Source organism: Ursus arctos, unplaced genomic scaffold (genome assembly GCF_023065955.2).
Source record: "Ursus arctos isolate Adak ecotype North America unplaced genomic scaffold, UrsArc2.0 scaffold_28, whole genome shotgun sequence".
Lineage (NCBI taxonomy): Eukaryota > Metazoa > Chordata > Mammalia > Carnivora > Ursidae > Ursus > Ursus arctos.
In genome coordinates, this window is record NW_026622963.1 from 1,907,189 (window position 1) to 1,934,886 (window position 27,698).

Below are 27,698 nucleotides of genomic sequence, written 5' to 3' on the forward strand. Positions count from 1 at the left end.
ATGTTCTATTTCCACTGGATGGCGTCGCTCTGGAAGACAGAAAGTTTTGTTCTTCGCACAACAGCCCTTCAAATACTTGAGGTCTTGGGGTGCCTGGGTGGCACAGCGGTTAAGCACCTGCCTTCAGCTCAGGGCGTGATCCTGGCGTTGTGGGATCGAGCCCCACATCGGGCTCTTCCGCTATGGGCCTGCTTCTTCCTCTCCCACTCCCCCTGCTTGTGTTCCCGCTCTCGCTGGCTATCTATCTCTGTCGAATAAATAAATAAAATCTTTAAAAAAAACAAAAAAACAAAAAAACAAATACTTGAGGTCAGGGTTGCTCCCTGAGAAACATCTTCAGAAGCAAAACACCCTTCACTCCTTCAGCCACTTGTGATATGAAAGGACGTTCCGATGCCTTGGGCCCAGAGACCCTCCTCTAGCCAGGGTCTAGGTGTGCAAGGCCCCCTTAGAGTAGGGCATCTAGAAAGGGCCAGAGCCCCTTGGGGCCGGTCTGAGCTTTTTATCAGCGGAGGACCTTGAGCAGATTTCAGCCGTCAGCCGCGGTGAGTATCCGTGTGCCGTCCAGTGTGGTAGCACCAGCGGCATATGGCCATTTAAGTTAAAATTATATCAAATCGAAAAATTCAGTTCCTCTGACTTACCAGCTACCTTTCAAGCGCTTAAGAGCCACAAGTGGCTACTGGCTACATTAAGCCGGGGGCGGGGGGGGGGGGCGGCGGCACCAATAGGATATGCCCCAATAGGATATTTGCATCATCACAGAAAATTCTACTGGACAGTGCTGATCTAAATCCAAAACGAGGCCTCAGACCCCGAGCTGCCTTCCTGCTGGCTGCCCCAGCTGCCACCCCCCCTTCCTCACCACCTGCAGCACTAGGCTGGCATCGCTCCTGCCCTAGCACGGCCTCCGCTCTCGGTCCCGTGGACTCAGACTGCGGACAAGCCCATATTTGATCATAGCCTAGGGCTAGCCCGCTGCAAGCGGAGAAGGCCTTACACAGCAAGACGTCAGCTGCTAGTGGGGAAATGCTTGCTGAGAGCTTTTTGAGGTAGTGGGACAGTAAATGGTACGGGCTCTGGAGTCCTACAAAGCCACATTCAAAACTCAACACCACCACTCTCAGCTGTGTGACCTTGGGCAAGTTACTTCACCTCCCAGAGCCTCGACTTTGTCACTTATAAACTAGGGAGGGTAGCAGCTCACGTTGTCAGCCGCCGTGCTAGGGGACCCAATGAGGTATGTCTGCAGAGTGCTTCGCACAGAGTAATCCTTGCTAGCGGGTGCCGAGGGAAAGTAGTGGAATCTTGAGTTAAAGGGAGCCGAGAAGTTACGGAAGAGGACAGTAGGCTTGTGCAGAGAGGGAGTTGAAGCTGTCTTCTGCAATGGGGTGGCCCTCTTCCCTCAGAGAGGCTAAAGCCCAGAGAGTTAGTGGGAAGACTGCAAGCCCTTTAGAGAAGTGAATAAAGACAGAATCCGCAAGGCCTGAATGGTGAGGGGGCGTCCGTTCCAGGGGAGGGGGCAGCCAGGTATAAACCAAGCTCGGCTTCTCCTGTCTCACTGGTGCCTGGGGCTTCACAGAGGCCCCAATAGGCGAGCTGTCAGCTGGAAGAGGCCATTGGGTAATTGAGGCCTTGATTTCTCTAGTAAAATGTTTATGAAGCCCATAAACTCAAGTCTTTATTGGCCAGGCTCATTCCGGGGGATGGATGTGGCTCTCTGAGGTGTAGTGAAAGCACCTGCTGAACTCGGGCACCCGAGGGCTACTCTGGCCCCCGCCCAGACCCACCAGGCAGAGTGACCCCTGGAGGGCAAGGAGGCCAGCCAAGTCCTACCTCAAATGCTCTTTAAACTCCTCAAAGCACTTGTAAATGTCCTATCTCTAAACTCACGCAGGAAGGAGGGAGGTGGTGGCAGAGAACCTTGAGTCCTGGGGTTTTGCTACAACCCCCAGTGGGATCTTGGTCTTGTCCTCGGGGTTATCTGGCCCAGGCTCACCTTCCCCAGCACGCTGTCCCTGTCTCCCTCCTATCTCAGTCCCCACATTTCTCCTGACTTTGGCTCTGTTAGGGAAGAACCCCCCACATCGATTAGCCGTTGCCATTTGGGGTGGGAGAGAGCATGAACTTAGAAGACCTGCATGTACTTCTCTGAGCCTCCAAAGGGAAGTCTGAGAGTCCAGTTAAGGTTCTGAATCCACAGAGTAGGTTTTGGGGCTGGGGGCGCTCCCGGGGTTGGGTGTTGGGTGGATGTGGGTGGAGTGTCTGCTTACACACAGCCGCAGAGGACGGCAATGTCTCGGAAGCCGTGCTCGGCTTCACTGGGGGGTGATTGATTCCTCTAGGACTTTGCCCAGTGACCCTGCTCTGAGAAGCCTCTGGATCCCTTTGTCTGCCTCCTCGCCTCCTCAAGCCCCTTACCCCCTGCCTCAGCCCCGAACCCCAGCCCCTCCCACACCCACAACAGCTCACCACGCCCCCCAGCCCCAATTCTAACACAAAAGGCAACTTTGTCTTTCAAGTCAGCAGCCATAAATCCACATCGCTCCCCTCCCTCCTGGCAGCCATCTCTGACAAATGGGGGCCTGGTTGGGGCGAGGTGGGGGGCAGTGGGAGGCCAGCCTCAGCTTGGGAAAGTCCTTGCCCAGCTGCTGGCCCGCTGTAGGGCTGGCCAGCATCGAACCTTTATGGCCTGATCTTTGATTCCAGTGGACGCTAAGGCCCGAGGCACAGCTGCAGGGGAGGCAATCTGGGGCTTCTCTGAACCTCTGGGCTGGGCTTTTTATGACCCAAGAAGAATAAAACCTCTCAAAGCCCTACTTTTAATGATTCTGCCCATAATTCGGGGGCTCCAGGTCTTCCTCCAGATCAAGCCATGAGCTCCCCCTCTCTGCACCCACCAGCCTCTGGGGGGGGGACAGTCAGCACACCTGCCTTCTGCGGCCTGGGGGACGTGCCGCAGGGCGGGGTGCCTACTGCTCTCCTTGGTGGCCCCTTACACATTCAGGGACCCCTGTGACCACCCTACCTGCCCCACTGCTAGGTTTTCAAAAACATTTCAAATATTTTGCCCTGGTTTCATCCCATATGTCAGGCAAGGAGTCAGAGGATGTGTCCCGGTTTGGCGTGTGGGAAAGAGTCACCTATTGTGTTTACATAGCAAACCCACTGAGCCCACTCGACGCATTCATTCGACAGATACTTACTGACTGCTAATGGGTTCGAGAGGGTGCTCTGGCACCCCAGGAGCAAATGCCTCCCATCCCCCAGGCCCCGTCCTTAGCGGTCCCCCCCTCCCCCCGAGTTCCTAAGAAATATCAGGAGGGTGAGAGCACAGGGCCAGGATCCCGGGTACTATCCCAGTAGTAACTGCCCTGCGGAAGCCACTGGTGGCCAAAGGTCACATGTGACATCGGCATAACCCCAGCAAGTGGGGACCGCTGCCCCTCCGGGGCGCAGGGAGGTTATGTGACACAGCCAGTGACCAACGTTACGGCAAGCGTTCGAACTTCGAGCTGTCTAGCTCCACAGCCGGGGCTCTTTCCCTGCATCACGACTCCGGTGGGATGGGGTGGGCACCGGTATTCAAATGCTGCTTAGACAGGACTGAGGACACCTGCATACGGGCTCACAGAAAAACACAACATCCTCCTATTCTCAAAGCCTTAGGCGCACAGGCCGACGCAAGGTCAGAGACACCCCACGGCAGAGAAGGAACCCCCCAGGGCTTGAGTGCCCCTAAGGCAGATGAGCACCTGGTAAGATGGTGTTATCGCCCCACTGAAGTTCCCTGAGCCCAACATCTCCTGAGTTCTACGAACACAAGTGTATAAACAAGTCAGCTGCTGGACCCAGGACAGCGCTTCCCTGAGCATTTCCAAACCAGCAGTCCAGGACACCCAGTCTGGAGACCGTGCGGCCAGCAGGGCTACGCCGGCTGTCCGATGCACCTTATAAAACACAGGAGTATTCTATTTTCCTGGTTTGGGGCGGGAGGGCAAAGCCCTGTGAAATACCAGTGGCTTCTGTGGGTTGAACAGCGGGGGAGGAGGAAGTGCTCAAGGGAGGGGTAGTTGTGAGATGGTCCCTTTCCTAACCGGATGTATGATCGTGATCAAGCCAAAGCCCCTCTCTGGCCTCTGTCTCCTTCTCTGTAACATGAGGGAGTTGAGTCGGACAGTTGTGAAGGCTCACCCAGCGTCAATCTTGGAGGCACATTTGCTTCCAAGCACGCCAGCCAGGGGGACAGGGGCCGGGCCCGGAGCCGACTGGGGAATCCCTCTCTGCCTTAGACTTGAGAATGTCCAGGCCTAGCAGAGCCCCTCTCCAGAGACTGCACGTCTCTGCCCGTGTCAGGGTCACCAATCTTCCTTGTGTCAACCTGGCCAGGCCCACAACATCCTTAACTTCCCGTCGTTCTGGTCAAGACACCGGATCTCTCTCACCTCCCGGAAGGGCGTCTGGTTCAGCGGCCCAGGCTGGAGCTATTAAGTAAATTGCTTTCACATGACCATGAGGACAACTCAACAAAAACAGATACTTCCCCCACATTTCCAGAGTCATATATTAGGATATGTAGGGACTAAGACTGCAGGGGTCCGGTAATGGACAGGTGACCTGGGATCATGCCCGCCTCTGTCACAGACTCCCTATGTGGCCTTTCAGTTCCCACCCTGTAAGTGGGGCAGGGCAGACAAGATAATCTCTAAGGTCCATACCGACATTAAGATTCTAGGATAACTGGGTAAAGTAGTCCCCTCTGCTTCCATGAAAGGACCCTCTCCTATTCTCAAACCTTGATCTGGTGTTGTTTTTGTTTCATGGCCTCTACAGAATCCCTGGGGGCTCAACACCAAACCACAATAGATTAAGGCCTGCAGTTCCCCCACCCCAACAATATTCCAGAATCAGCCTCATCTGTCTGGGGACAGAGGGAGAAGTACATTCCATAAGAGGATACCAGAGTTTCCTGGTTGATATGGGGCTGCCAACTCTTGGAAATAGACTTACTTGCCCTCTAGTTGTCAGAGGTCTCCCAAAGCCCTAGCAACCATCTTCCATAGAGGGTTTCAAAAGCTTTCCCATAAATTCAGAGGAGTCACCACACCCACCCCTAAGCTCTTCCTCTCCCTCTCTTACTCATCATCATACGCCGGCTGCCCAGGCTACAGACAAACCAAGCGGTCACAACCCCATCCTTCTCCCTACTCCCCCCCCCCCCCCACCGACCAACTGGTCACTAAATCCCGATGTATTGTCTCTTCCGCATCCCACTGCCTTGGCTTAGGCTCTTGTTACTTCAGGTGTTTCTGTCATAGCTTCCCCCCTCCAGCCTTCCCACTTGCAGTCCTCTCTCCCTCTTCTTCCCCCATCCCAAGGCCATAATTAATCTTCCTAACCATCTAATATGATCATTAAACAACTCTGGTGGTTCTCCATTGCCTTGAATCAAAGCACCGTCCTTGGGATGGCATTCGAGGTCTGCATTATTAGATCTGGTTTCATCTTTCTAGCCTCAAGAGCCGGCTAATTCTGCCTTTGGGTGGTTTGTACTCTGACCGGGGGAGACAAGTTTGCCTTCCCTGGAATATGACAGATAGATGCTCACACTTCCATTTCTTTATTTCTGCTGTCCCCTGTGCCCGGAACATTTTGCTCCTTTCTCTAGCAGAACCCCCATCCTCCACATCTCCCAAAGGAGGCAGAATGAACTGTGCCTCTCTCCTTGTCCTAACCTGTATTAGAGCCCACGGTTCACACATCAATTTACCTTCTAGCCTAGAAGTCCCTTACCGGCAGAGAACAATCCGCTGTGCCTTTCTACCTCGAGTACCTAGAACAAACACTAGGTAAATAGTGATTCCCCACAAATTGTTTCCTGAATGTTGACTTTAAGGGTCCTATGGTTTGGGGGTTCCTTCCCCATCATCCTCTCTTCCCCGCAAGTCCCCACCCCACCACAAATCATTCAATGTCTGTTTTGGGGCAAGTTACTCCTCTACCAGAGTCTCAACTTCTGCAATGAAAATGAAGCAGTTAGACTGGGCCACCGTTCTCACACTTGGCTGTGTCGCAGAATAATTTAGGAGGCCGGGTAACAATGCAGATATCTGGACTCCACTGCCAGAGATTCAGTCTTTGGTCAGGTGCAGTGTTCAGGGATCTGTATCTCTATTAAAGCTCACCAGGGTGTCTCAAATGCACAGCCCGGATTGGGAACCCCTGGTCTGGCAGGTTCTTGAGAATCTGATCTTCCCTAAGGCTCCAGCATCCCAGCCTGGCCGTGTCCTCCCCCCCCCCCCCCCCGGCCCAGCTTCGCGCGAGGCCGGCTGGTCCAGGCGGCGTGACTGCGGTGCCACGAGGCTCAGAGTGGGCGGCGGGCGGGTAGACGAGCGTGCGGGAGCCCGGCCCCCGCGGGGCCCCCGGCTCAGTGCCCGGGACGGCGGGCGGGGTCAGCGCCCAGAGCCTGGGGCCCTGAGAGCCGCTCTCTCGGCGGCAGGAGTAAGTGGGACCATCTGCTCCTCTCCTCGGAGGTCAGCGCTTTGTGTCAAGCTCCCATCCCCCTCGCTCCTCACCCGTTCCCCCCCCCCCCGCCCCGGTGCCCTCTGACTCCCGGGGCTCGAAAGAAAGAAGCCCTCGAGGTCGTGATGAAAGTGGCAGTGTGATGGGGAGCGACAGCGGCCGCCGAGCTCGGGGCGCGGGCAGCCGGGGCCCGCGGGCGGCTGGCGGCGGGCGCAGGCCGGGCCGGGAGAGGAGCGCGGGGTCCCGAGCGCCGGGCCGGGCGGGCGGGCGGCTCCCGAGGGAGGCAGCGCCGGTTCCCACAGCCGGCCGGGCCGCCGGGCCCCTTTGAAGTGGCCGCAGCTGCACACCCCGACCCGCCGCTAATCCCCGCGGGGCGGGCGCCCTCGCCCCCCCGCATAGCGGTAGTGTCCGCGCTGAATGGCGCTGGCTAATTACCTCGCTCGCACCGCCGCGGGTGAATGAGAGAATCCGGCATTGTGCGCGGCGAATGGAGAAAATAAGACAGCCATTGTCCTCACACGCCAAACGAGGGTTTGATGTCGCTGGGGCGAGCGAGGCACCATTTCCCGCCGCCCCCTCCCCCCCGCGGCGCAAATTCCCCAGCTGGGCCCGGCCCCCGCGGCCCGGGGAAACTGAGGAAGCCGTGCTGGCGCCACCGCCCCGGGCTCCCTCCGGCCCCACCACCCGCTCCTCACCTGCCTTCTCCACCCGCGGGTTCCTAGGGCGCCTACTGGGCTCGCCCAGCGCTGTCCTCCACTCCGAAAACCAAGCCGGGCCCTGCGCGCACCAGCCTGACGAGATGTTGGGAACACGAGAGACAACTGGCGCGGGAGCCGCAGCTGTGTGCCACCAACCCACGGGGCTGGGGAAGTTCGGGGGATGGTGGGAGAGACGAGTACAGAAGGCAGGAGAGGAAGACCCGGGAAAGAAGGGGAAGGAAGATGAGCTGGGGCGAGCCTGGACCGATGGAGGGGCTGGCCTCCCCAGGGAGGAAGAGGGGAACGTTTGGAAAGGGGAGGTCCGAATTATAGGGGGTCAGGATGGGGTGCCCCAGGCACTGAGCCCACTGTTCTAAGGAGGGGGTGGGCTGATGGGTAAGCCTGTATCTCCAACCACAGGCCTGTGGAACCCGAGCTCAGCATCAGAAACCCTACTTGGCCCGGGCAAACTCCCCCCACCTTTTAAGCACCAGGATGTAAGATAGCTCAGCTTGGAAATCAGAACGCAAGGCAATGGCCGGGCGGATGGACAAGCTGATGAACACACTCCTGATGCACTCAGTAGATCCTGTGGGCTCTAGCAGGCGGCCTTCTCTTTATCCTCACCACCAAATAAGGCGGGGGGTTTGTTTTGTTTTGTTTTGTGTTTTTTAGAGGGGGAAGGAGCAGGAGATTACAGCCTTCAACATCAGGAAGGGTCTTATCTTTCTATGCCTGAGCCCTTGGCTCAGAGGCAGGTAGGCACAAGACAGACGCTCCTTGAGATTTGTTAGTTTGAGCATTGAGCGGCTTTAATACCCCTCAATTCCATATATCCTTTTCCTGGAAGCACGCACCTCCTAATCCCTTCTGAGGGACTCTTAGATTCTTTCTGCCTAAAGGAAGCATGTTATACACATGTTCCAAGGCCCTATCAGGCTTATCAAATGATAAAAGGGTCTGGTCTGTTGCTCTGATCAACCGTAGGCTGTTGGGCTGACCCAGTAGCCTTAGCACCACTGATCGGACGCACACCGTGGGCTCTTTCTGAGGCTGCAGTCTTCTCTGAGTGACCACAGCTAGATTATGAACCTGTTATAAGTAGCCCACAGCCAGACTCTTAAGCAGGACCAACCATCTACCTACCCGTTCACCCCTTTATTGGAGAATAAAATTAAAGAATGGAAAACACTTGTTGAGCCAAAATTCTGCCTTGCTCTGACCAACCAACCATATTTAATGGTAACAAGCATTAGCTGTTAAGGAGAGGAAATTCTAGGTATAGCTCACTGTTGTTCTGACTCAATCCTGAATCAAGGTCTAATCTAACCCTGGTCCTACCCTCAGATGTGGTCATAATGTGTTTTTCTTTATAATTCTCCTGAATCTTTATCTTAGAGTCTTTTTCTTTCTTTCTTTTTTTTTTTTTGCCTAAGGCTCTAGAACCTTAAACTTGCTAGGCATCACAGCACCTGCTGGGGTTGAATTTACTCCCTGCTTAGGCCAATCTGCCTAGTTAGTTGATCTGCCTAGTTAATTGGTTTAGAGAACAACAAAACAAAACAAAAAGATAAAGCAGAGCTGCTGTGGATGGGGTAAATGTGGGAGGCCTGGAGCCCCTCCAACCCGGCCTCCCTCTTTCCCCATCTCCAGCCCCTGTGCCCCCTCCACAGACCCAAGGTCTCTAAGGAATGATGCTTAAAGTCCCCTGATCTAGAGGAGAAAAGGATTTATCCAAGGAAACAAAAGGTAGTTAGTAGCAGTTAACTAACTGGAATTAAAAAATTGGAAAAAAAAACAGGTGGTTAGTAGCAGACAACAATCATTCTAATGCCATGCAGGCTACCAGCTTCATTTTGAAAGACTAAAATGACCATTCGAACAGAAGCTACAAACATAATTATTACTATATGTGTGCCTTATGGTTTGCCCAGATTTCAGTAAGGGTGCCTGAATGTCTAACCCCCAGAAAAATTGTACTTTGGAAAATGATCCACTATTCAAAACCAAGAGGAGCCTCCAGGCCCAAATTAGAGACTCACTACTTTTAACTGAAAAGTGGTTTTAAAAGAAGCCTATTTCTCTTCATGTCTCTTCCTTCCCCAAACTGAACACCATAAGCAAGTTTTAAAAATGCTCCATGGGTGAGAATTCCGACAGGAAGATAATGAGTATAATAATGATGGTGTGCTCCCCCCCCCCCCTTATCCATTCCCACAGCAACATGTGAATATCCACGGCAGGCTTTGTTATCATGATATGACTTTTTAAGATAACATGAAGGCTGGCACGGACATACAGGGATAGCGCTTCCAATTGGGTCACAGGAAGCCGGAGGGCAGAGGGATGCTTGTTAGCATGGAAACTGGCCTGGCCTGTTAGCACTTTTGGGGGTGAGGCCACTGGTCTGGGATTCTGGGACTTTCTCCAGCTTGCCTGGGAGGGTGTCCCACCCCGAGGTACCTGAGTACCAACAGCCATCTCTCCTGTGCTGGCAAGACCGAGGTCTGAACTTGCCAGGCCAAGCCCTTCCAACTCAGCACTAAGGAGGAGCTCCTGTGGCTCAGCTGATTCCCTCCCCTCCCGGAGGTGGCCAGCGGCGGGACCTGGGAAGTAGGATGTTTCGAGGAAGGGAACAGAATAGGGAGAGAGGGGTGCCCTTTAAGACCAGAAGAGGCTGGGATGGGAGACACAGGATACAGTTAGATGCAGGCGGGACCACTCTCTGCTCGGGACAGTAGGGTCAGAAGCTAGCTGAGAATGGCGTAGGTAAAGCCACACCTGTAGGCCCTTGAGGAATAATTTCTGACATAACTTTGTCTGCCTTTCTCCAACCCAGGCTGTTGGGCCCCAGAGGAGGAGCCCCCAGCAGGCAGGAGGTATTCCTAGCTTCCTGTTTCACGTACCCATGGCTCCCCCTTCTCTCACGCTCCTCAGGCATCAACTCCAGGCCAAGTACTGTGCCCAGCACCGAGGATGCTCAGAGGGGCTAAGCTAGCCCCTCACCCCAAAGGGTTTGCAGACCAGTGGGGAGGGACAAACTATATATTCATTGTCCCAGAAAGGACCGTGTCTCCAGATTCGCCCCACCCCCAAAAACGAAGCTGAGCATACAGCCCCATGAATGCTTCTTTAATTGGTGTAATAAAAGCTACATCATTTCATTTCAGGAAAGCCTTGATCTCATCAACGTTACACTTCCCGGCTCGCTTGCAATGATCTTGATTTTTGTCACAGTTTGATGGGAAAATGACTGATTTGAGAAGCAAAACCAGAAACACAGGAGAGCAGGAATATCAAATAGGCTCAATCGTCAGGCTCATTTTACGTGATATTACTGGTGATCTGACACCACGGAATCAAGAATATTCTAACCCAATCTGCAAGGGAGACTAAATTAGAGCTTCTCTGAGGTGCTTGAGGTTTAAAGTACAATTTTAAGAGACCTCAAAAAATTAGGGTGAAAGGAATCATTGCAGAAAGAGGGGGATGTTCCAGATAAGCCAGGATGTAAGGGGACAAACAATAACCCAAAAAGGGGGATGAGGAAAAAACAAACCAGATGTGAAGATGGCAGAAAAAGATCCGAGAATTGTTTGTCACGAGCCAAAGACTGGATTTCAATTCCCTAAGATCCTGGCTCTGAGTTAGAGCCCAAATCCCATTATGCCAATCAGCATGTTGGAAAGAACATCAGACCCCTCTGTCCCAGCTCTGTATACCCAAGACTTGGGGGCAAGGCCCCCTCTTCTGGGCCTATTTCCGCTGCAGCGATATGACAAACATGGGCAGGAGGCTGAGGAACAGGAAAGGAGAATCAGGGTGGATGAGCAACGCCTGGAGAGCTCCCCCATCCCCCACTCCTGTCTGCCCTGGGGTGAGAACACCCCCAAGCACCCATCCTGATGTTCAATCCTGCCCTTCCGTAAAGGCTCTCGGACCCTCTCTGCTTCCTTTCCCTCCTAGAGCTGGCCTGTTTAAAGATTGGCCCACAAACTTTAGCTCCGGCCCTGTGTCAGAAATCCCCGGCCTACACCCCAAGCCAATGGGGAGGAGGGGGTGGGACCTCCAGCCCTCCGCTCTCCTGCTCCATCTTCGGGCCCCAGACCAGCTGCAGGCTCCAGGTCGACAGGCTCGAGCTCCTAGGTTCCCAGGGAAAATGTCCCTTCCCACCCTGGCCGCCGCCGCCCAGGGGGGTAGTGCCCCCTAGGCACCGAGTCCAGGAAGAGAACACCCGCACACTCACAGACAACGTCCGCTCGCACACTTGCACACTCACACCCGTCCTCCGTCACACCCACACAGACACATCGGGCGCGGAGCCTCAGCAGCCAGCGACTGCGCGGCGCGGGGTTAATTGAATGCACATTGATTCTGCCGCCCGCCCGGCCCCCCTAGACCCCGGCCTGGGCGAGAGGCTGCCGCGCTCCGGGCCGGGGGCGGGTCGTCCCTCCTCCCGCGGCCGCTCCGGTGACACCGCGCTCGGCCCGGGCCGGGGAGCCAGTCCCTGCGCGCCGCCGGGCTTCCCCGGGCAGCCGGGCTCCTGGAGCGCGCGCCCCCGAACGCAGTCCCGCAGTCCCGCAATTCGGGACACTTGCACGGCCGGCCGGGAGCGAGGGAGCAAAAGCCGGTGCGTGCGACCCGGGAGCTGTTCTGCCAAACTTGGATCCTGGCATTTAAAAAAGGAGGAGGCCAAGGCCAGCGCGCCAGGAGAGCCCGAGAGAGAGAGAGCTGGAGGAGAGAGCTGGAGCGAGCCTGGAGGGGGGCGCCAAGGGGAAGGGCTGGGAGGAGGGACGCTGTGCAAGACAAAATCGAGTCAGTGTCTCCGAACCTTAGAAGTAAGAAGGCACTTGGGGAATTTTTTAATCTGGTGCTTTTCACACTACCTCCCACCTATGAGGAAACTGAGACCAAGGTGAACTGACAGGTCCAAAGTCACACACGGGTGAGCTGAACATATACACTGCAAAAGCTAGAGGTGGGATCCGGGGAGGGCACCGAAGTAAGCATGATGGTGTCCGAGTCAATCCCCGACCCGCAGTAGTGGTGGGGCGGCAGGAGGTGTCCCCTCCAAGCCAGTCCAAGCCAGGCACCTTGGGTGGGGCCCTGTCTTCAGGTCTCCTCCTCCCTCCAGCTTCCTGCCCTGCTGACGCCAAAGCCCACTAAAGCCATAATAAAGGGTGCCTCCTTTGGTGGCCAAGGGGTGGGGGGAGTAGGCCCCAACACCCCACAAATGCCTGAATCCTACTCATTCTCTCCCCTTCAAAGGCCAGGCAGGGCAGTGCTCCCTCCTGTCCCACAAAGACAGACTGAGGCTCAGCAGCTTTCAGGGGGCACAGACTCTTGAACCCAGAGCTGATCCTCAGTGCAAGTCTATCTGCATCCTGCAGGGGCTCCTCCTCCTTAAGGGTGTCTGCAGTCCCACCACCGTCCCATGACAAGAGCAAGTGGGGTTTTATTACAGGTGGGGTCTGCGGATACATTCCAGGTTGTCCTTGATTTCTCCCCCACAAAATTGTGGAGAGGCTTTGCAGACACAATCCCAGGTGGGAAGGGGCTAGGTTGGGAGGGGGACATGGACGCATGTCCATGGCAGGCAGGGCCACAGGCCAGAGCACATGCCCCAGGAGTTATCAGCCTCCCCAAACCAAGAGCCTTCAGGCTGGGCATGGGGGCGGGAATGGAGACTCGCAGCAGAGGTCAGGTTGCTGGGGAGCGACTATGAGGACGCCCTGAGCACCCAGGGATGCTGAGGGATCCCAAGAGGATGTGTTTCGTGCTTCCCAGAAGTACAGGTCCCCTGTTTCTGGCTGTCACCCCAAGACCCAATGCCCGCCCTGATCCAAGGACCCCAGCAAGAACTGTCCCCCTGCCCTTGCCAGTAAGGCCCCCTGCACCCTTCTAGCAGGCACGGCCTGCCCCTCCCTGCTGGGCTGCTCAGGTTACCAAGAAGCCGGCTGCATGTGAAGCCTGCCATACAACCCATTGTTCAGTGGGGCCAGGAGGGCAGGGGCCCAAACGCAGACCCCTCCTCCAGGTTGGGGTGGGGGCAGATTCTCCCAGCCACCCCAGCAGGCAGGGACCACAGCCTTGGGTTGTGGGAGAGAGGCATCCAACTCCAGGAGGCCTTAGGCCACCTTGCCCAGGCAAGGGGACGGCACAAGGACAATCAGCAGCCTGGCTCGGTAGGCTGATTATGGCTCTTCTTTACTCCCCCCCCCCAACAGGACCCCTGGGGAAAAGGATCCTTCTCTAGCCACACCAGTTCCTCTCCTGTGATTTGTTCTGAATTTTCAAACAAAGAGTAATTATGACAGATGTGGAGCAATCAGCGTCATTATGCGGAAACAAGAAAGGGAAAGGGAGCTGAGGGGGCCCCACGGGGGAGGGGAACTTGTCTTTCCTCCTCGGGAAGAAGCAACTCCCACCTCCACCGCCAGCAGCCCCAGCACCTCTCAGCTTCCTTTCCTGCCAGGAACCTGTATCCGCACTCAGAGTAAGGCAAGCCTTCTCAGTGCAGAGCCTCCCCGCCGAACCGGCCCTCCACACTGTGGGCTCCGGCAGAGGCTTGGGGTGGGGGTGGCATGTAGCCCAGCCTGGCCCAGCTGGAAGTGGCTCCCACTCTGGCCAGGGTTCAAGGCTGTGCTCCCGACACTCCTCATCTCCACCCAGTACGCGCCAAGGTACCCAGCTCTGTTTCTGAGGCATTAATTCTGATTATGTTCTTAAGGGACTCTAGCCCCCTCTAAAGACCCTCAGGCCATTGAACTTTGGGTCAGGCCGACCTGGGTTTAAATCCCAGCTTCCCTGCTCACACTGTGTGCCCTTGGGCAAGTTAATTAACCGTTCTGGGCTTCTGTTTACTCATCTGTAAAATAGGGCTAGTAATACCTATTAATGGAAATGTTGTGGGAATTTAGTAAATTAACACATCAGGGGCTTAGGACAGCACCGCCCCATATTACTAGGAAGACTTCAACGAGTTAGTTCAGGGCAAGTGCCAGGACATATGTGGACTTTGAATCACAAGGCTCAGCATCCAACGTGCTTTGAAAGCTTGGAGGCCCTCTGAAACAGGCCGTGGACATCAGGAGCCCACACTCAGCGCTCCCCGGTCAACACTCACATCTAGAACTGCAGCCACGAATAAAGCCTGGGGCAGGGCAGGGCAGGGCGCAAGAACAGAAGGATGTGTCCATTGTAGCGGCTTCCCCTCGGTGCCGGTGCTGGGAGCAGACAAAAGATCCCTCCCTTCCCCAACGGAGAGGCACCAGGCAGGTGAGAGGTATGCCGCAGCAGAGAGGCTCTCTTACCTGCCCAGGCTGGAGAGCTAGCCGTGTCCTTGGGCAGGTCACCTACTTGGGGACTCAGTTCTCAAGTCTGTAAAATGAGAAGCTTGGACCAGATGAGCTCCAAAGTTCGTCCCACTGCTCTGGACGCCTGTGGTCCCACTGGAGGCTGGGAAGCCCTCCAAGGTCCCAGCCAGACAGGGATTTGAGGGTTCTTTTGCTGCAGCCCGCAACTCAGTGAAAGGGCAAGGACTCGGTTCTCTCTCTCTCTCTCTCTCTCTCTCTCTCTCTCTCTCTCTCGGTGGTCTGCCCCTCCTCTCCATTTAGGTGGTCTGGTCTCTGTCTGCCCACCCTAAGGCCCTGGAGCCTCTCGCTGGTCCCCCCCTCACATTCCAATGGCCTTGGGGCAGCAGCCAGACCAGAAAGTCCAGTTCCTGCCCATTATCACTGCTCGCATCTGTACTGCAACCCAACACCAGCATTCCAGAGCTCGGCCTGGGGCTGCCCCCACCACCCACCGTGGTCAGTGTCCGGGCTCAGAGACAGGCCCCAAGCAGGGGCCAGTGTTCTCAGATTCCTCCCAAGGAAGGTCTGCCCCCAGGGGGCTCCCGCTAGCGGGGGAGGCCATGGACCATTTCCGTGGGGGTCATCTTTGAACCTCACCCTCTGTCTCTCCTCTTCTTATCTCTTTGCTCTGTGCCCAGGCCTGAGCTCACCTACTTTTGCTCCTCAGAGGGTTCTCTCTCTCCCAGCACAGCGGAGGATGGTGGGCACAGAAGTTGCCATGATTGGAGAAACAGGCAGGAGGGAGAGAACGGTAGAGAGAGGAGCTGGAGAAAGGACAGGGCATGCGAAACAGGGGCTGAGGGATAAAGACAAAGATGCTAAGCATGGCCTCACAAGAAGGCAGGGGTGGAGGGCAGTTTGTGGGAGAGTGTCAAGGGAACCCAGATCCAGAGAAGAGATAGAGAAAAGTGCGTGGGAGAACCCTTTGCATCAAATTTTTCTCCCCCTGCCTGAATTGGGTGGCTGGCTGGCTGGCTGGCTGGCTGGTAGTAGGCCCATACTCCCCACTCCCTCCCTCTCCCTGGGGTCTGGGGTCTGGCCAGGAGCTCCTCCTGCTTGCCCCTCTTCAGACCTTTGCTCAACCCCTGCCTTTCCCCCTCCACTGGTCCCAGCAGCATGTGTCCAGGCACCTTCCTCAGGAAGCCACTGGGACTGCGCCCATCTGTCTTCTGTCCTCCCCTTATATGTGAGGGCAGTCACAAAGCCTCATAAATAAATAAGAGTATGGCCTCGACTCCCAAGGTGCCCTGGCCAGGACCGCACGCCGGGAGGGAAGCCCCCACCCTCCACCAGTGACCTAGGGCTTGTCTCCCTCTCCTCTCACCTCAGCTGGCTGCATAAGTGCCAGTCCTTGCAGGACCTAAAAATCATCTGCCACCGCCTCTCGCCCTGTGCCTGCGCCGTCCACTCTGGACTTTCGGTCTGGCCACAAGGCCCAAGGGAAACCCTTGGAGAAGAGACGGACCCCACTCCTGGGCCCCATGCACCTCCTTCAGGCACACACCTGTCTGCTCAGGCCCCCACACGGGTCCACGTGGCAGCACGCACACGCTGCCGGTCTCCACATTCCCGGTTGCAACAAGGCTACGGCCGGAGAATCTTAGGGTGCCCTCGGAGATTTACACGACACAGACATTTTTGGAATCACTCGGTCCGGTCTACACAAAGACAGCAGTGAGCTGTTTGGTTTTCCATCCTGGGTGCCCTTCTGTTCCATTCTACTTTGGTGAAGCCTGTGTAGAACAGCCTTCAAGCTGCTGTGAAAAGTTTCTCTCTCTTTTACACACACACACACACACACACACACACACACACGCCGGCAGGGACTCTGGAGAGAAGAGAGAAAGGCAATACAAGAAAGCCAGGAGTGAAAAAGTCCTTTCTCGCTGGGGGTGGGGAGGGGACAGGGGGTTAAGGGGGGCTGGGGGCCTGTTTCATTTGCAGGCTGCAAATGCCTCTCCTATTCACGGGCCCACATTCCCAGCCAAGGCGCCGGCCACGGACAATGCCGGGAACAGGAACAGAGGAGATTTGCACATTGTGTTCAAGGGGCCAGCTGGCTGCCTGCGACAGTGGAGCCAAGGTGTGGGAACCAGAAGCATTCGACTTCCACATTCAAGTCCTGCGGGTGGGGGCGAGTGGGGCCCTCCCCCCTCAGCCGGGGCCAGCGTGGCTAGGGACAGGGGGCCTCCCCCAGCCGGGGAACGAAGTCCAAGGCAGGAGACCCCGAGACCCAGGCCTGAAGGGTACCAAGCACTTTGGTCTCCGCTTCACGCCCCATCTGGCGAGGAAGAGTCTCCGTCCGTCTGGAGATAAACACGCACAACAGCCGCCCCACGACCGTGCCCTGAGTGTGCTGTATTCCCCTGCCGATCCGCCCCACTCACAAGCTTCTGTCCCTTTGAGCTATGCTATCAATTACAAAGCCAGGAGACACACACACACACACACACACACACACACACACACACACACAGAAAGCAAAAGAGAAGCAGCAAGAGAAACAAGAGAGAGAGAGCTTTGCACCCGGAGGGCCACATGTTCATTTAGTTTTTACCAAGCTCCACAGGCAGGGGACGTGGGAAATACAAAAGAGAAGCCCTTTAGGAGCTTAAAATCGAGTTGAGGAGACAGATGGAATATCCAGCCACAAAACAGTTACTTAACAATGTAAGCAGCCATCGCCCAGAGGAAGGCTGAGCCTGAATGCCACAGACCGCAAACACTCCCCGCCTTACAGGGGAGAAGAAATTGCTGTAAGCTAAGTGGCCTTCGGGGAGGTACCGGCTAAGGGACAAACAGGGGCAAGAAGAGACCGGGAAAAGGCCCGCAAAGGCAAGCGCGTCCCAAGGAACGCTGGATGGCAAGCAAGCCTTCCCACCTTAGGGCAGAGAGGACCCGAGTCCAAGCACGGCTCTCACAACGAGGAACGCAAACCCCAGAGAGCGTGAGAGACTGGCCCAGAGCCACACAGGACCCCCGGTGTCCGGCGAGGGGCCCTTCCGTCACACCTGTCAGCTGCTCAGGAGTGTCAGAGGAGCGCCAGCGTGGGGTATGGACCGGCAGGTGAAAAGGGCCTGACCCTCACGCGTTTGCCCGACGCTGGGTTATGCACAGGTGAGCTGCCAGCGAGGAGAGCCGGTCTCCGCACTGCCAGCCGCTCCTCACACCGGTGACACGTCCGCGGTGACACCTGCTTCCTGCTCTACTCCGGAGGCAGATATGTGAGTCTGAGAGGCAGTGGGGAGGCTTCCTCAGGGCCACCGCAGCTGAGCTGCCCCTCAAGGAGGAGAGAAAAGCTTGGGCTCCATATGCCAGGCCTGAGGGTCCAACCTCCAGGTGACATAGGCCTCTGGGGTTCCCAGCCACTGCGCCAGGAACCACTTCCCTCCACAGCCCACTGCCCTACCCTACACTCCGGGGTCCCCTCAAGACACTGAACCCCCCCACACAAACTGTTCTCCCCATTAGCTCCAGCCCACGGTTCCCTGCCACCCACCTCCGACCTGGTTCCTCAGATCTGTGTCCAGACCCTGATCGCAGAGACACACAACCACGGATCTTACTGCTGAAAGCGGGTTCCAGAGTAGCTGGTTAAACCGCTTTCCCTCCGACGGGTTGAGAATGAATTGGACTTTAGAAGTGGGTATCTGAGGGCCTGAGAAGTCGGTGGAGGCAGCAGGAGACTCCCTCTTGCCACACCCCCAGCCTCTTTCTAGGAGTCTGGGTTCACGGGGGTCTTCCTGGAATAGCCACAAGAGGAGCTCAGCACTTCGCCTTTCTCAGAAGAATAATGCTAATATTCAAGGAACCCTTCCTAGGTGCCCTGCACTGTGCTAAATTCTTTACCCAGACTATCACAGGTAATCCTTACAACGTTCTTTGTTGGTAAGTACTATTTCCTGCATTTTGAAGACTCTGAGAGGTTAAGGGGCGCCTGGCTTGCTCAGTCAGTAGAGCATGCAACCCTTGATCTGGGGGTGATGAGTTTGAGCCCCACGTTGGGGGTAGAGATTACTAAAAAATAAGTAAACTTTAAAAAAATAAGTGATGTGTAAACAACTTGCATTGGAACTTAAAAAGATTAAAAAAATATTATATATATAAAATAAAGACCCCAAAAGGGTAAGCGACTTGCCCCAGTCCATCGAGGGGGGCATATTTGCCTCTGCAGTCCACCCTCACAGCCGCCGCGGGGCCCGCCCGGCCAGGACAGCCCCACGCGGGGAAGGAGGCATCCCGGCTCCTTGAGAACCTGGCCACCATCTAGACAGACTGAACCCCGCCCTGAATGAGGGGCCAGTACCTAGGCCTGACACCACTACTTAACGACCATTTTCTAGAGGCCAAGCCCCCGTGCCAGGTTTTACACCCAATCAGTTCATTTCATCCGCCAACAGCCCCGACCGGCTGACGGAGTTATGGCTGTTTTTCAGTTGAGGGCCCAAAGGCTCAGGACGGTTAGGAACTCACCGGTGAGCGGCAGGGCTGGGGCTCCAACCCACATTCTACCGACCTCACCGTGCCGCCCGCAGACCCCCACGCCAGCCATCGTGGGCTGGGGGTGGGCTCTGCCCTAGCCCCTGTGGGCCAGCAGCAGCCGTCGGCGTCGCCTGGGCTCCGGTGAGACACGCAGACCCCCAGGCCTTGGCCTAGACCTGCTGACCCAAAATATGAATTTTATCAGGCTCCCCAGGTACTGCACGGGCACAGTAGAATTGGAGAAGTCCTGTTCCAGATGACATATATCTTTGCTCTGATTCTCCAAGGGGCCTGAGACCAGGAAGTGAAGGGCAGGGGCTGAGGGCGTCTGCCAGAGGGGAGCTAGGGGTGGGCCCCCCAATCATCCCCCCTCCTTGTATCTAACCCATCTTTTTTTTTTTTTAAGATTTCAGTTTTGGGGCGCCTGGGGTGGGTCATTCGGTTAAACGTCCCACTCTTGACTTCAGCTCAGGTCATGATCTCAGGGTGGTGGGACTGAGCCCAGGGCGGAGCTCACTTAGGATTCTCTCTCTCAGGGGCGCCAGGGCGGTGCAGTGGGTTGAGCACCCGACTCTTGGTTTGGGCTCAGGTCATGCTCTCAGGGTCCTGAGATCAAGCCCTTCCTCTTTGGGGTCATCCAGGTGCACAGACTTTAGCAGGGATGAGTCGATGCACCTGTTCCCACCAGGTCAGGTGATGCACATACCCCCCGCGGAGCCCTCCAGAGAGATGGCAGAGGGTCTCACAGGCCAACCCAGCTTCAGCCCATACTCTGAGGCTTGGCAGAATCCCCAGGCCCTCCCAGGAAGGAGTTAAAACAGAACAAGTTGCTCTCTGGCTCCAATAATTCCACTCCCTGGTAGATTTCCCTGGTGTACTTCTCACCGAATCCCAGTGAGGGAGAAAGCTGGGGGCTGGAACGGAGTCAGGCAGTTTGCTTTTGTTGGCAATGTCAGTAAAATCACCCTTAAATGAAGAATGAAGTATTGGCTCCCACGTGCCTCCTGTGTACTAGGCGAATCGTGGGGTGTGTCAGGCCTTACAACCAGCCCACAACGGTAGGAGTATATGAGCATTTCACAGGTGAGGAAACTGGCCCACAGAGAGGTTAACTTGTCCAGGGTCTGTCTCATTATTAACAAGTGTCTCAGTTTGCAGCCTCCAAACTATAAGCACATGGGACTGCAGGGCAGAGAAACCAGACGTGCTAGAAGCATGAATACTCTTAGGACCCTGAGCCACTCTGTCCTAAAAAGGAGATATTGGGAACCGAAGCCCCCAAGGAATCAGCCAGCATTGTAGCCCAACCTGGTCAGGCCATCTTTCAATGACAGCATCTGAGACCACTGGGATGGAAGAGGGGGCGTTCCTAGCTGTCGCCTCTGGCCCAGAGCTCAGATGCCCCAGCAGGACTGCCCCCACAGACCCGGACCCCCGTGTGCCCCACTGGCGAGTCCACTGGGTGGACCGCGTGTCTGTGAGCGGTGCTTAGCATGCCACTTCCCTGTCAGCCCCCAGGGAGCAGGCAGGAGAAGCAGGGGCTCCGGAGGACTCCTCGCACCTTTCAGCACGGCACCCTCCCATGTCACACAACACCTGCGGTGCCTGTGGGCACACGGGCAGGGAGTTGTTACCAAAGGAGAAAACTCGGGCGGCTAATCAGCTTTGGAGGTTTCTAGGGACATCGGCTTGTGAAGTGAGAAAAGGAGATCCAGCCACCTGGTTGCTTGGTATCCAAGCATTTCCCCATGGGGTCACAAGCCTTGCAGGGGAGAGAGAGGCCACAGCAGACTGTGGTGTTTAGAGGCAACCCCCCAGCTGTCCCCAGGACCCCAAAGGATTAACCAGGCTGACCTCACCCACTGGCCCCCTTCCCCCAGCCAGAGCCCACAGCTGAATTTCTTATAATGTAGGAGTTTAAGGAAACCAAACATCTTGAAGGTATTACCATTTATAGAAAAGCACATTTACAATTAGCTATATATAAACACCTGGGATTTATCTCCCAGAATTCTAGGCTGGCGATGCGGGGGCCAGTGTTGACACAAGCTGGGGAGAGTGTGGGGGTCCTCTCCCTGAGAAATCTCATTTCTCTCCGCGGCAAATCTTCCTGGGGGCCCCACCCTGCGTCCACGTCCACGCTTCTCTTCCTCACACCCGGCCATCTGCTCAGAGGCTGCACCAGCCTTCCCGGCACCACCAAGGGCTGGGGGTGAGGGGTCGCTGAGCCAGAAGTTATTCGGTCTCCAGGTCCAGGGCTGCCTCCCAGAGAGCTCCATATGGGGGCCTGAATCAGCCGTCTTTAGAACAAAGGGGCATCTTAAACTCAGTTGAGAGGGCTCCTGCCTCAGAACGATTCATCACTCACCAGCCATTCTGAGCGACTGTGCAAATGCCCTCAGAGCCAGGAAGAAACTCGCCGGCCATCAGCTGGGGAAGTGGCGACATGCCATAGGAGTTAAGCAGGAGGGGTAGGGTTCCGGCTGCTAGACTGCAGTCCGGCTCCTCTGCCTACCGCAGTGTCATGGGATCCCTCTAAGTCTTAGTTTCCTCATCTGTCAAAGGGGGGGGGGCAAAGACTGCCTATTTGCCTGGGCCACTGTGATGACTGAATGAAATCATTCATGCAGAACACTGAGGCAGGGGACCCAGCACACAGCAAGGGCTTGGTAAGTGTTAGCTGGAATTACATCGGGCAGCTGGGTGGCTCAGTCGGTTAGGCAGCTGCCTTCGGTTTGGGTCATGATCTTGGAGTCCTGGGATCGAGCCCCAGGTCACCTCCCTGCCCAGTGGGGAGCCTGCTTCTCCCTCTGCCTCTGCCCACCTCCCATCCCTGCTTGTGCTCTCTCTCTCAAATAAATAAATAAATAAAATCTTTAAAAAATAGAATTATTACCAACACCTTTAAGGTGTGGCCTCTTTAAGCAGTGTCTTTAAGGGACACTCCCCCAGAAGTATGAAGTTGTGGGGTAGAGAACACTTACCACTTGCTAAAACTTTTGCCTTCTCTCAAGAGCAACGGTTCGCAAGCATGACACACACCCCGCCCCCCCGCCAGCCTGCCACCTTCAAGATTCACAGAGAATTCGGGTTTACACACCACAAATTAGAGAACAAACAGAATTTTTGCAGGACAGGGCAGCAGAACGCAGCCATCATCTCATCACAACAACTGGCGGTCCATCAGTGTGAGCAAAGCACTGTTCTAGCACCGAACACCCTGCCTGGCCCTTCCTCTCCCATGCAGAACACATCAGCTATCAAGTCACCACAAGGTACACTTTAAACACTTGCAATTTTATTGTCAATTATACCTCAATAAAGCTGAAAATTTGTTTTAAAAGTCACATTAGCATGAAGGTGAGTGGGAGTAATGTCATCGTTGTGATAACCTTGAAATTCAACTACCATGTTTTTTGTAAAACGAATTGTTGACGAGCTTCAGAATATCATTATCCTACCCAAAAGATTCGAAAGTCAGCACACAATTTAAAATTGCATGTAGCCAAATTACACTTCAACATTCTCTTAAATCACCCATAAAGCATGACAGCTGTTTCTTGAGACACAAGAATCCTGCTCAATGGACTGGGACGACCACAGTGTACAGCCACGTGGAAGCTAACACATGCTGACCCAAGAGTTGATAGAGCTGGCCCTCTTTCTCTCTCCCTCTCCCCCCAGCCGTGTGTGGCTATATTCTCGTCGAATCACATTCCAATCAATTCAATGAGCACAGGCTATAATTCCACCACCCCAAATGACTACTATGTACTTCTCAATGACCCATGCTGAGAAATGAGTCCTCCAGAAGACTGCAGAAGAGGGAACTGCTTCCCCTGCCCCCAACCCCTGGGCTGACCTGGATCCCCAGCCTGGGAAAAAAACAGTAAGGGGTGTCCACTTACTTGCAGCCTGGATTCGAGCCTTCCGGCTGACCACCAGCCCAAAGCGGTTCTGAGCCACGCACTCATAGTCTCCCTCATCAGAGGGGCTGCCTCCCCGATCCAGCCGGAAGTGATGGATCATAAGGGACCCATTGGCCAGCAAGGTGGAGTGGGTGCTCTCCAGCAGCTCCACCCCATTTTTCCTCCAGGTGATTCTCACTGGAGGGGTCCCCTCCACCCTGCAGCCCAGCACTATAGGCTGCCCAGGGACTGCGACATCATCACTTGGCTCCATAGCAAATGCCAGTTCGGCAGAGTGGCCAAGACCTATCGGGCAGGGGAGATGGAAGGAAAAGAAGAGGTTAGTGTGGATTGAACAGACAGGAAGAACTCCATACACAGGCGTCCCAAGTTCCCTGGATCTGTGCACCCAGCCCGTCTTTCAGTAATGTTAATAGAAATCTCTATTATATATAGAACTTTATGCATTACAAAGTGCTGTCTTATGCAGTATCGTTCTCCACCAGCAGACCATCTCAGAGAGAGAGATTATTTGTACCATTTCCTCTTTTTACAGATAAGGGAACTGAAGCCCAGAGATAATGAAGCAACGTGTCCAGGGTGTCACAATTAATAGTTACAAATCTGAGATCCAAAAGTAAGACTGATTCTAACACAGCAGCTGCCACTTCTGTGATCACTCTGACTAAACACCGAAGCTTCACAGACTTCCAGGGTGTGACCTTAGGCAAAGTGTTTAACCTGTCCTAGCTTCCCAGTCCTTGGGTGTTTAAATCAGGAACATAACGTAGCTTGTGTCATAGAGTTGTTGAACAAGATGAACAGACTCAGAGTGACCATGAAAACAAAGATAAAGTGAATTAGTAAGAAATCATTGCTTATTTTTGCTGGCAAAACCATCTGAGAGCTCGTCTGATGCCTGGCAGGGAGCAGGATGTGTGGGCCCAGTAGCAGGTACAGGCTAGGCTGTGGGCCAGCCCTACTGCCTCTCCCCTAAGATGCTCTGGGTTTTGGTTTGTGCTGATTGGTTTGCCTTTGACATAAGGAGAATTGAGGGGTACCAAGCGACAACTCAGCTTTCCCAAAATCCAGGAAGAGCCAGGTTTCTAGAATCCTTACCCCCAGCGACCTCACCGCTCCTGTAGAACAAAACCGAGCTGGAAGAAGAGAAAGGGAAGGAAGAGAGAGGGAAGAAGGTGATCGGCAGTCAGGAGAAGCCCGACAGGAAGGACAAGCGCTCCAATCCCAGGCGTGATGCCAAGTCCCCAACTTCTCCAGCGAGCAACTTACCAGACCAGTTACAACTTCACTCTGGGAGGAATGAACCCACCTGGTCTGAAAGGGCAGCCACAGACCCCTCGTCACATTTCCAGGGAACTAGCGATCCTGGAGCTGGCCCCTCCCCCAATAGACCAGCGCCCTCCCTGGTTGGGGGAGATGGAAAGTGGGTGGGGAGAAAGGCGGAGGGGGACTGGGGTTACGGACGATTCCCCCAAGCACAGGGATATGTAATATTTTAGGACATTTGAGGGTCACAACCTTTCAAACCCCTACCCACCCTTCCCCTGCCCTGCGTTTCAACTGTTTCAGCCCCCAACCCAACCCCGGTAGAGCAGTCGAAGGATAAAGTTTCTCCTAGATGCGGACGCGATATTCTGCTCCTCCGGAGCTGAGAGGAGAGAATACCGCCTAGACGAGTGTCTGCTGAGAACCTGGGGTGGGAGGGGAAGGGCCTAGATGTGCGCTCCTCTCCCGTGAGATGGGCCCATTACAGCCCCTGAGGGAACAGGGTGGCGGTGACGGAGCCCTGGGCAGCAACGCGGGCAGGCCCCCAAGCCTGGGGCCAGGGGCGCTCTGCCGGCGCACCCTCCGGGGACCGGCAGGCACGTGAGCGTCCCCGCCGCTCGCTCCCTCTCGGTCGGCTTCTCTTCCCCTTCCCCAGCTCGCGCGGTCTCTCTCGGGTCTCCGCCTCCCTCCGCGCGGCCCGCGGGACTCTGCCTCCTCCTCTTCCTCGGTCTCCGCCGCGCACTCCCGGTGCCAGCCCCAGCTCCAGACCCGGGACGTGCCCCCTCGGACCCGCCTCCGGCCCTCGGTCGGCTGCGTTCGGTCTCGGCCGCCTCGGGCTTCTCTGGCCCACCGCCGGGCTCCGCGCACCCCCGCCCGCCCCCTCGGACGGGACTCAGCCCTGAGGTGCCCCCGGCTCGTTTCCCCCTCTCCCCAACTCCCGCCCGCCCGCCTAGCTCCTGCTTTGCCGCGCTCCGTGCTCCTCGGTCCGGGCTTGCGTCCTGCCCGAGTCCTGGAGCCTCAGCGCACTGAGCCGAAGTCTCTCCTCGGGGGCCGCGCGCGTCCTCAGCATCCCCCTGCCGGCCCGGCCGCCGGCCTCGGGGGCCTCTCCCCGGGCTCCGCCCCGTCCCGCTCGGCTCCCCTTCTCGGACAAGTCCCTCCCGCCCCGGGTCCGCCCGCAGGTCCGCGCAGCTCTCCCCAGGTCCGCCCCCTCGCGCCCGCCTACTCCCTTCTCGCCCTTCCCGGAGCTCCGTCCGCTGCGGCCCGGGGCGCTCACCGTCGCTCGGCACGGGCAGCAGCAGCGGCAGCAGCAGCGGCAGCAGGAGCCGGCGCGGCGCGGCGCGCGGAGCAGCCATGGGGTCTCGGTCCACTCGGCTCGGCGACGCGCGGCTCCGGGGCCTCTGGCGGCTCACAGCGTCCCGCGGGGCCGGCGCCGGGGCCGGGGCCGGGGCTCCGGCCGGGGCCGAGCCCGGGCGGCGGCGGGCTGGGGCCACATGCCTGCCTAGGAGCGCCGGGGGCGCAGGGGGAGCGCCGCTTGCGCCATCTTGCACCCACCCCGGCGATCTGTCAGCCTCGCCCGGGGTGCGCGCTCCGCACTCGCACCGCCCGCGCCCGCCCCGCCCTCCTCCCTCCGCCCGCCGCCCCCCTTCCCTCCCCTCCCGGTCCCCTCCCCCAGCCCCTCTCCCCGGAGGCCGGGTCTGGGGAACAAAAGAGCCGGCGAGCGCTTTAAGCGGCCGGACATTCCCGGCTGCGCGGCGGACGCGCCCCCTGCGCTTTGAACTGTGGCTGGAGCGGCCGGCGCCGTCCCGGGCTGCTGCCCTGTACCCCCTGCCCGCGGGCCAGGCCCGGACTTGGGGGGCTGGGGAAGTGAAGACCCAGCAGACTGTCAAGTGGGTCCGGGCTGCGGAGAAACACGCAAAGCCGTGGGGTCTGCTCTGACCCCCACTCTTTCTGCTGCACCCTCCTCCACCATGTCCAAGTGTGTATTTTCGAAATAATCCCCTAAAAGCTGCACAAACTTGTCAAAGGTTCGGTTTTCCATGGTTTGTGGTCCTGCCACCCAAGGGCTGGGACGTTTAGCTACAAGACTGGACTCTCTGCACTGCAGAGTTCTGGCGCTCGGGTGGACCGGAGGTAGAAGGGGTAGGAAGGCAGCTTCCCCCAGGGCCCTGGGATAGCAGATGCAACAGGGACAATGAGAACGCAAAAGTAACCTGGGTTCCGACTCCAGTTCTGCCTGCTGTCTAGCCCAGCCAACCAGGGCAGTCACTCTCTGAGCTCATCTGAAAGATAAAGATAATCCGATCTCTCCTGCTCACCGCTACGGATATTTAAAGGACAAGGGTCCTAACAAATGACCTGGTAACTGGAAAAGCAAACTGAAAGTCAAAACTCTCAATAACATTTCTATGTCACAAAGAAGACTCTCCATGTTTCATGTCAGAGAACACATGAGCAAGGAGCACCCGAATTTTAGGGAAAATAGACATGTATTACCTCCTGGGAGCTACATACCCATTTTAACCCTCAGAGGTCTTGAATCTTGGCCACTCATGATTAAATGGTCTTCTGTTGAGTCCAGCATGATGAGCCAGTCCATCTGCTAAGTTCTAGGAGCAGGGGATTTAAAGACGGTAGTCTTTGCCTCACTCAGCTATTTCTTCCTCTCACATTGGACTGGGATGAGACTAGGTCTCTCTATTGATACCAACTCTGGAATCTTGGAATCAGGAACCATACATAAACCTAACTTTGGTGCCGATGAGTGAAAAAGTGCAGGCCTCCAGAGATCGGATAAGTTTACTAATGATGGGGTTTGCGCAGCCCAGGGACTCCTCACTCTGCAGTAGCGACTGGCAGATGAGTCTGGGAGGCAGGACTTGAGGCATATGAGTGAGCAATGGGAGGCAGTGGAGAAATTCAAGGTCAGGGGACACACCCAAACCCCAAACAGATTTCATTGTGAGGAAGGGCAGGAATGATGGTCCTCCACTGGCCACAGTAGAGGGAGGGAAGAGGGGGGCTGCCTGGGCCCAAAGTCCTGGACCTCCCTCCTGCTGGGCTTGAATTCTCAACAGCCCCTTCTTGGCTTGTCCTAGACTCACAGAGGTCAAATTGGTGTCCTGAGTTGCTGTCATTTTAAATTCATTTTGACAAGTGTTTAATTCTTCTTTATCACAACCCTTGGTCTGAGAGTGATATGCAAATAATGGCTATTCTGCTGCATACAAAATGTGCAGTATCTCTCCCTATGATCTGTCAATTAACACGGGTCTGGCCCATCAGCCACTTTAGGGGTGGTCCCGGCCAAGGCAGCCTCTGGCTCTTGATTCCATCAGTAGAAAAGCATGCACCAACCAGGCTGTAAAGATCTTAGCAGAGCATCTGCCAGCCACCGTCCTGAGATGCATGCGAGGTGTGGGAGCGGAGTTTTGCGTGTGGCTGCGTGC

At 56.0% G+C, this 27,698-nt stretch overlaps 1 protein-coding gene across 1 annotated transcript in view; it reads right to left on the reverse strand.

The window, feature by feature from the left end:
• The window catches only part of IGDCC3 (immunoglobulin superfamily DCC subclass member 3), a 39,229-nt gene extending 12,939 nt beyond the window's left edge, over window positions 1-26,290 (reverse strand). The window contains 3 exon segments of the mRNA XM_057303598.1: window positions 22,966-23,271; window positions 25,526-25,750; window positions 26,209-26,290. Coding sequence (XP_057159581.1) covers window positions 22,966-23,271; window positions 25,526-25,750; window positions 26,209-26,290 — 613 coding nt within the window.
• Window positions 26,291-27,698: the final 1,408 nt, after the last annotated feature.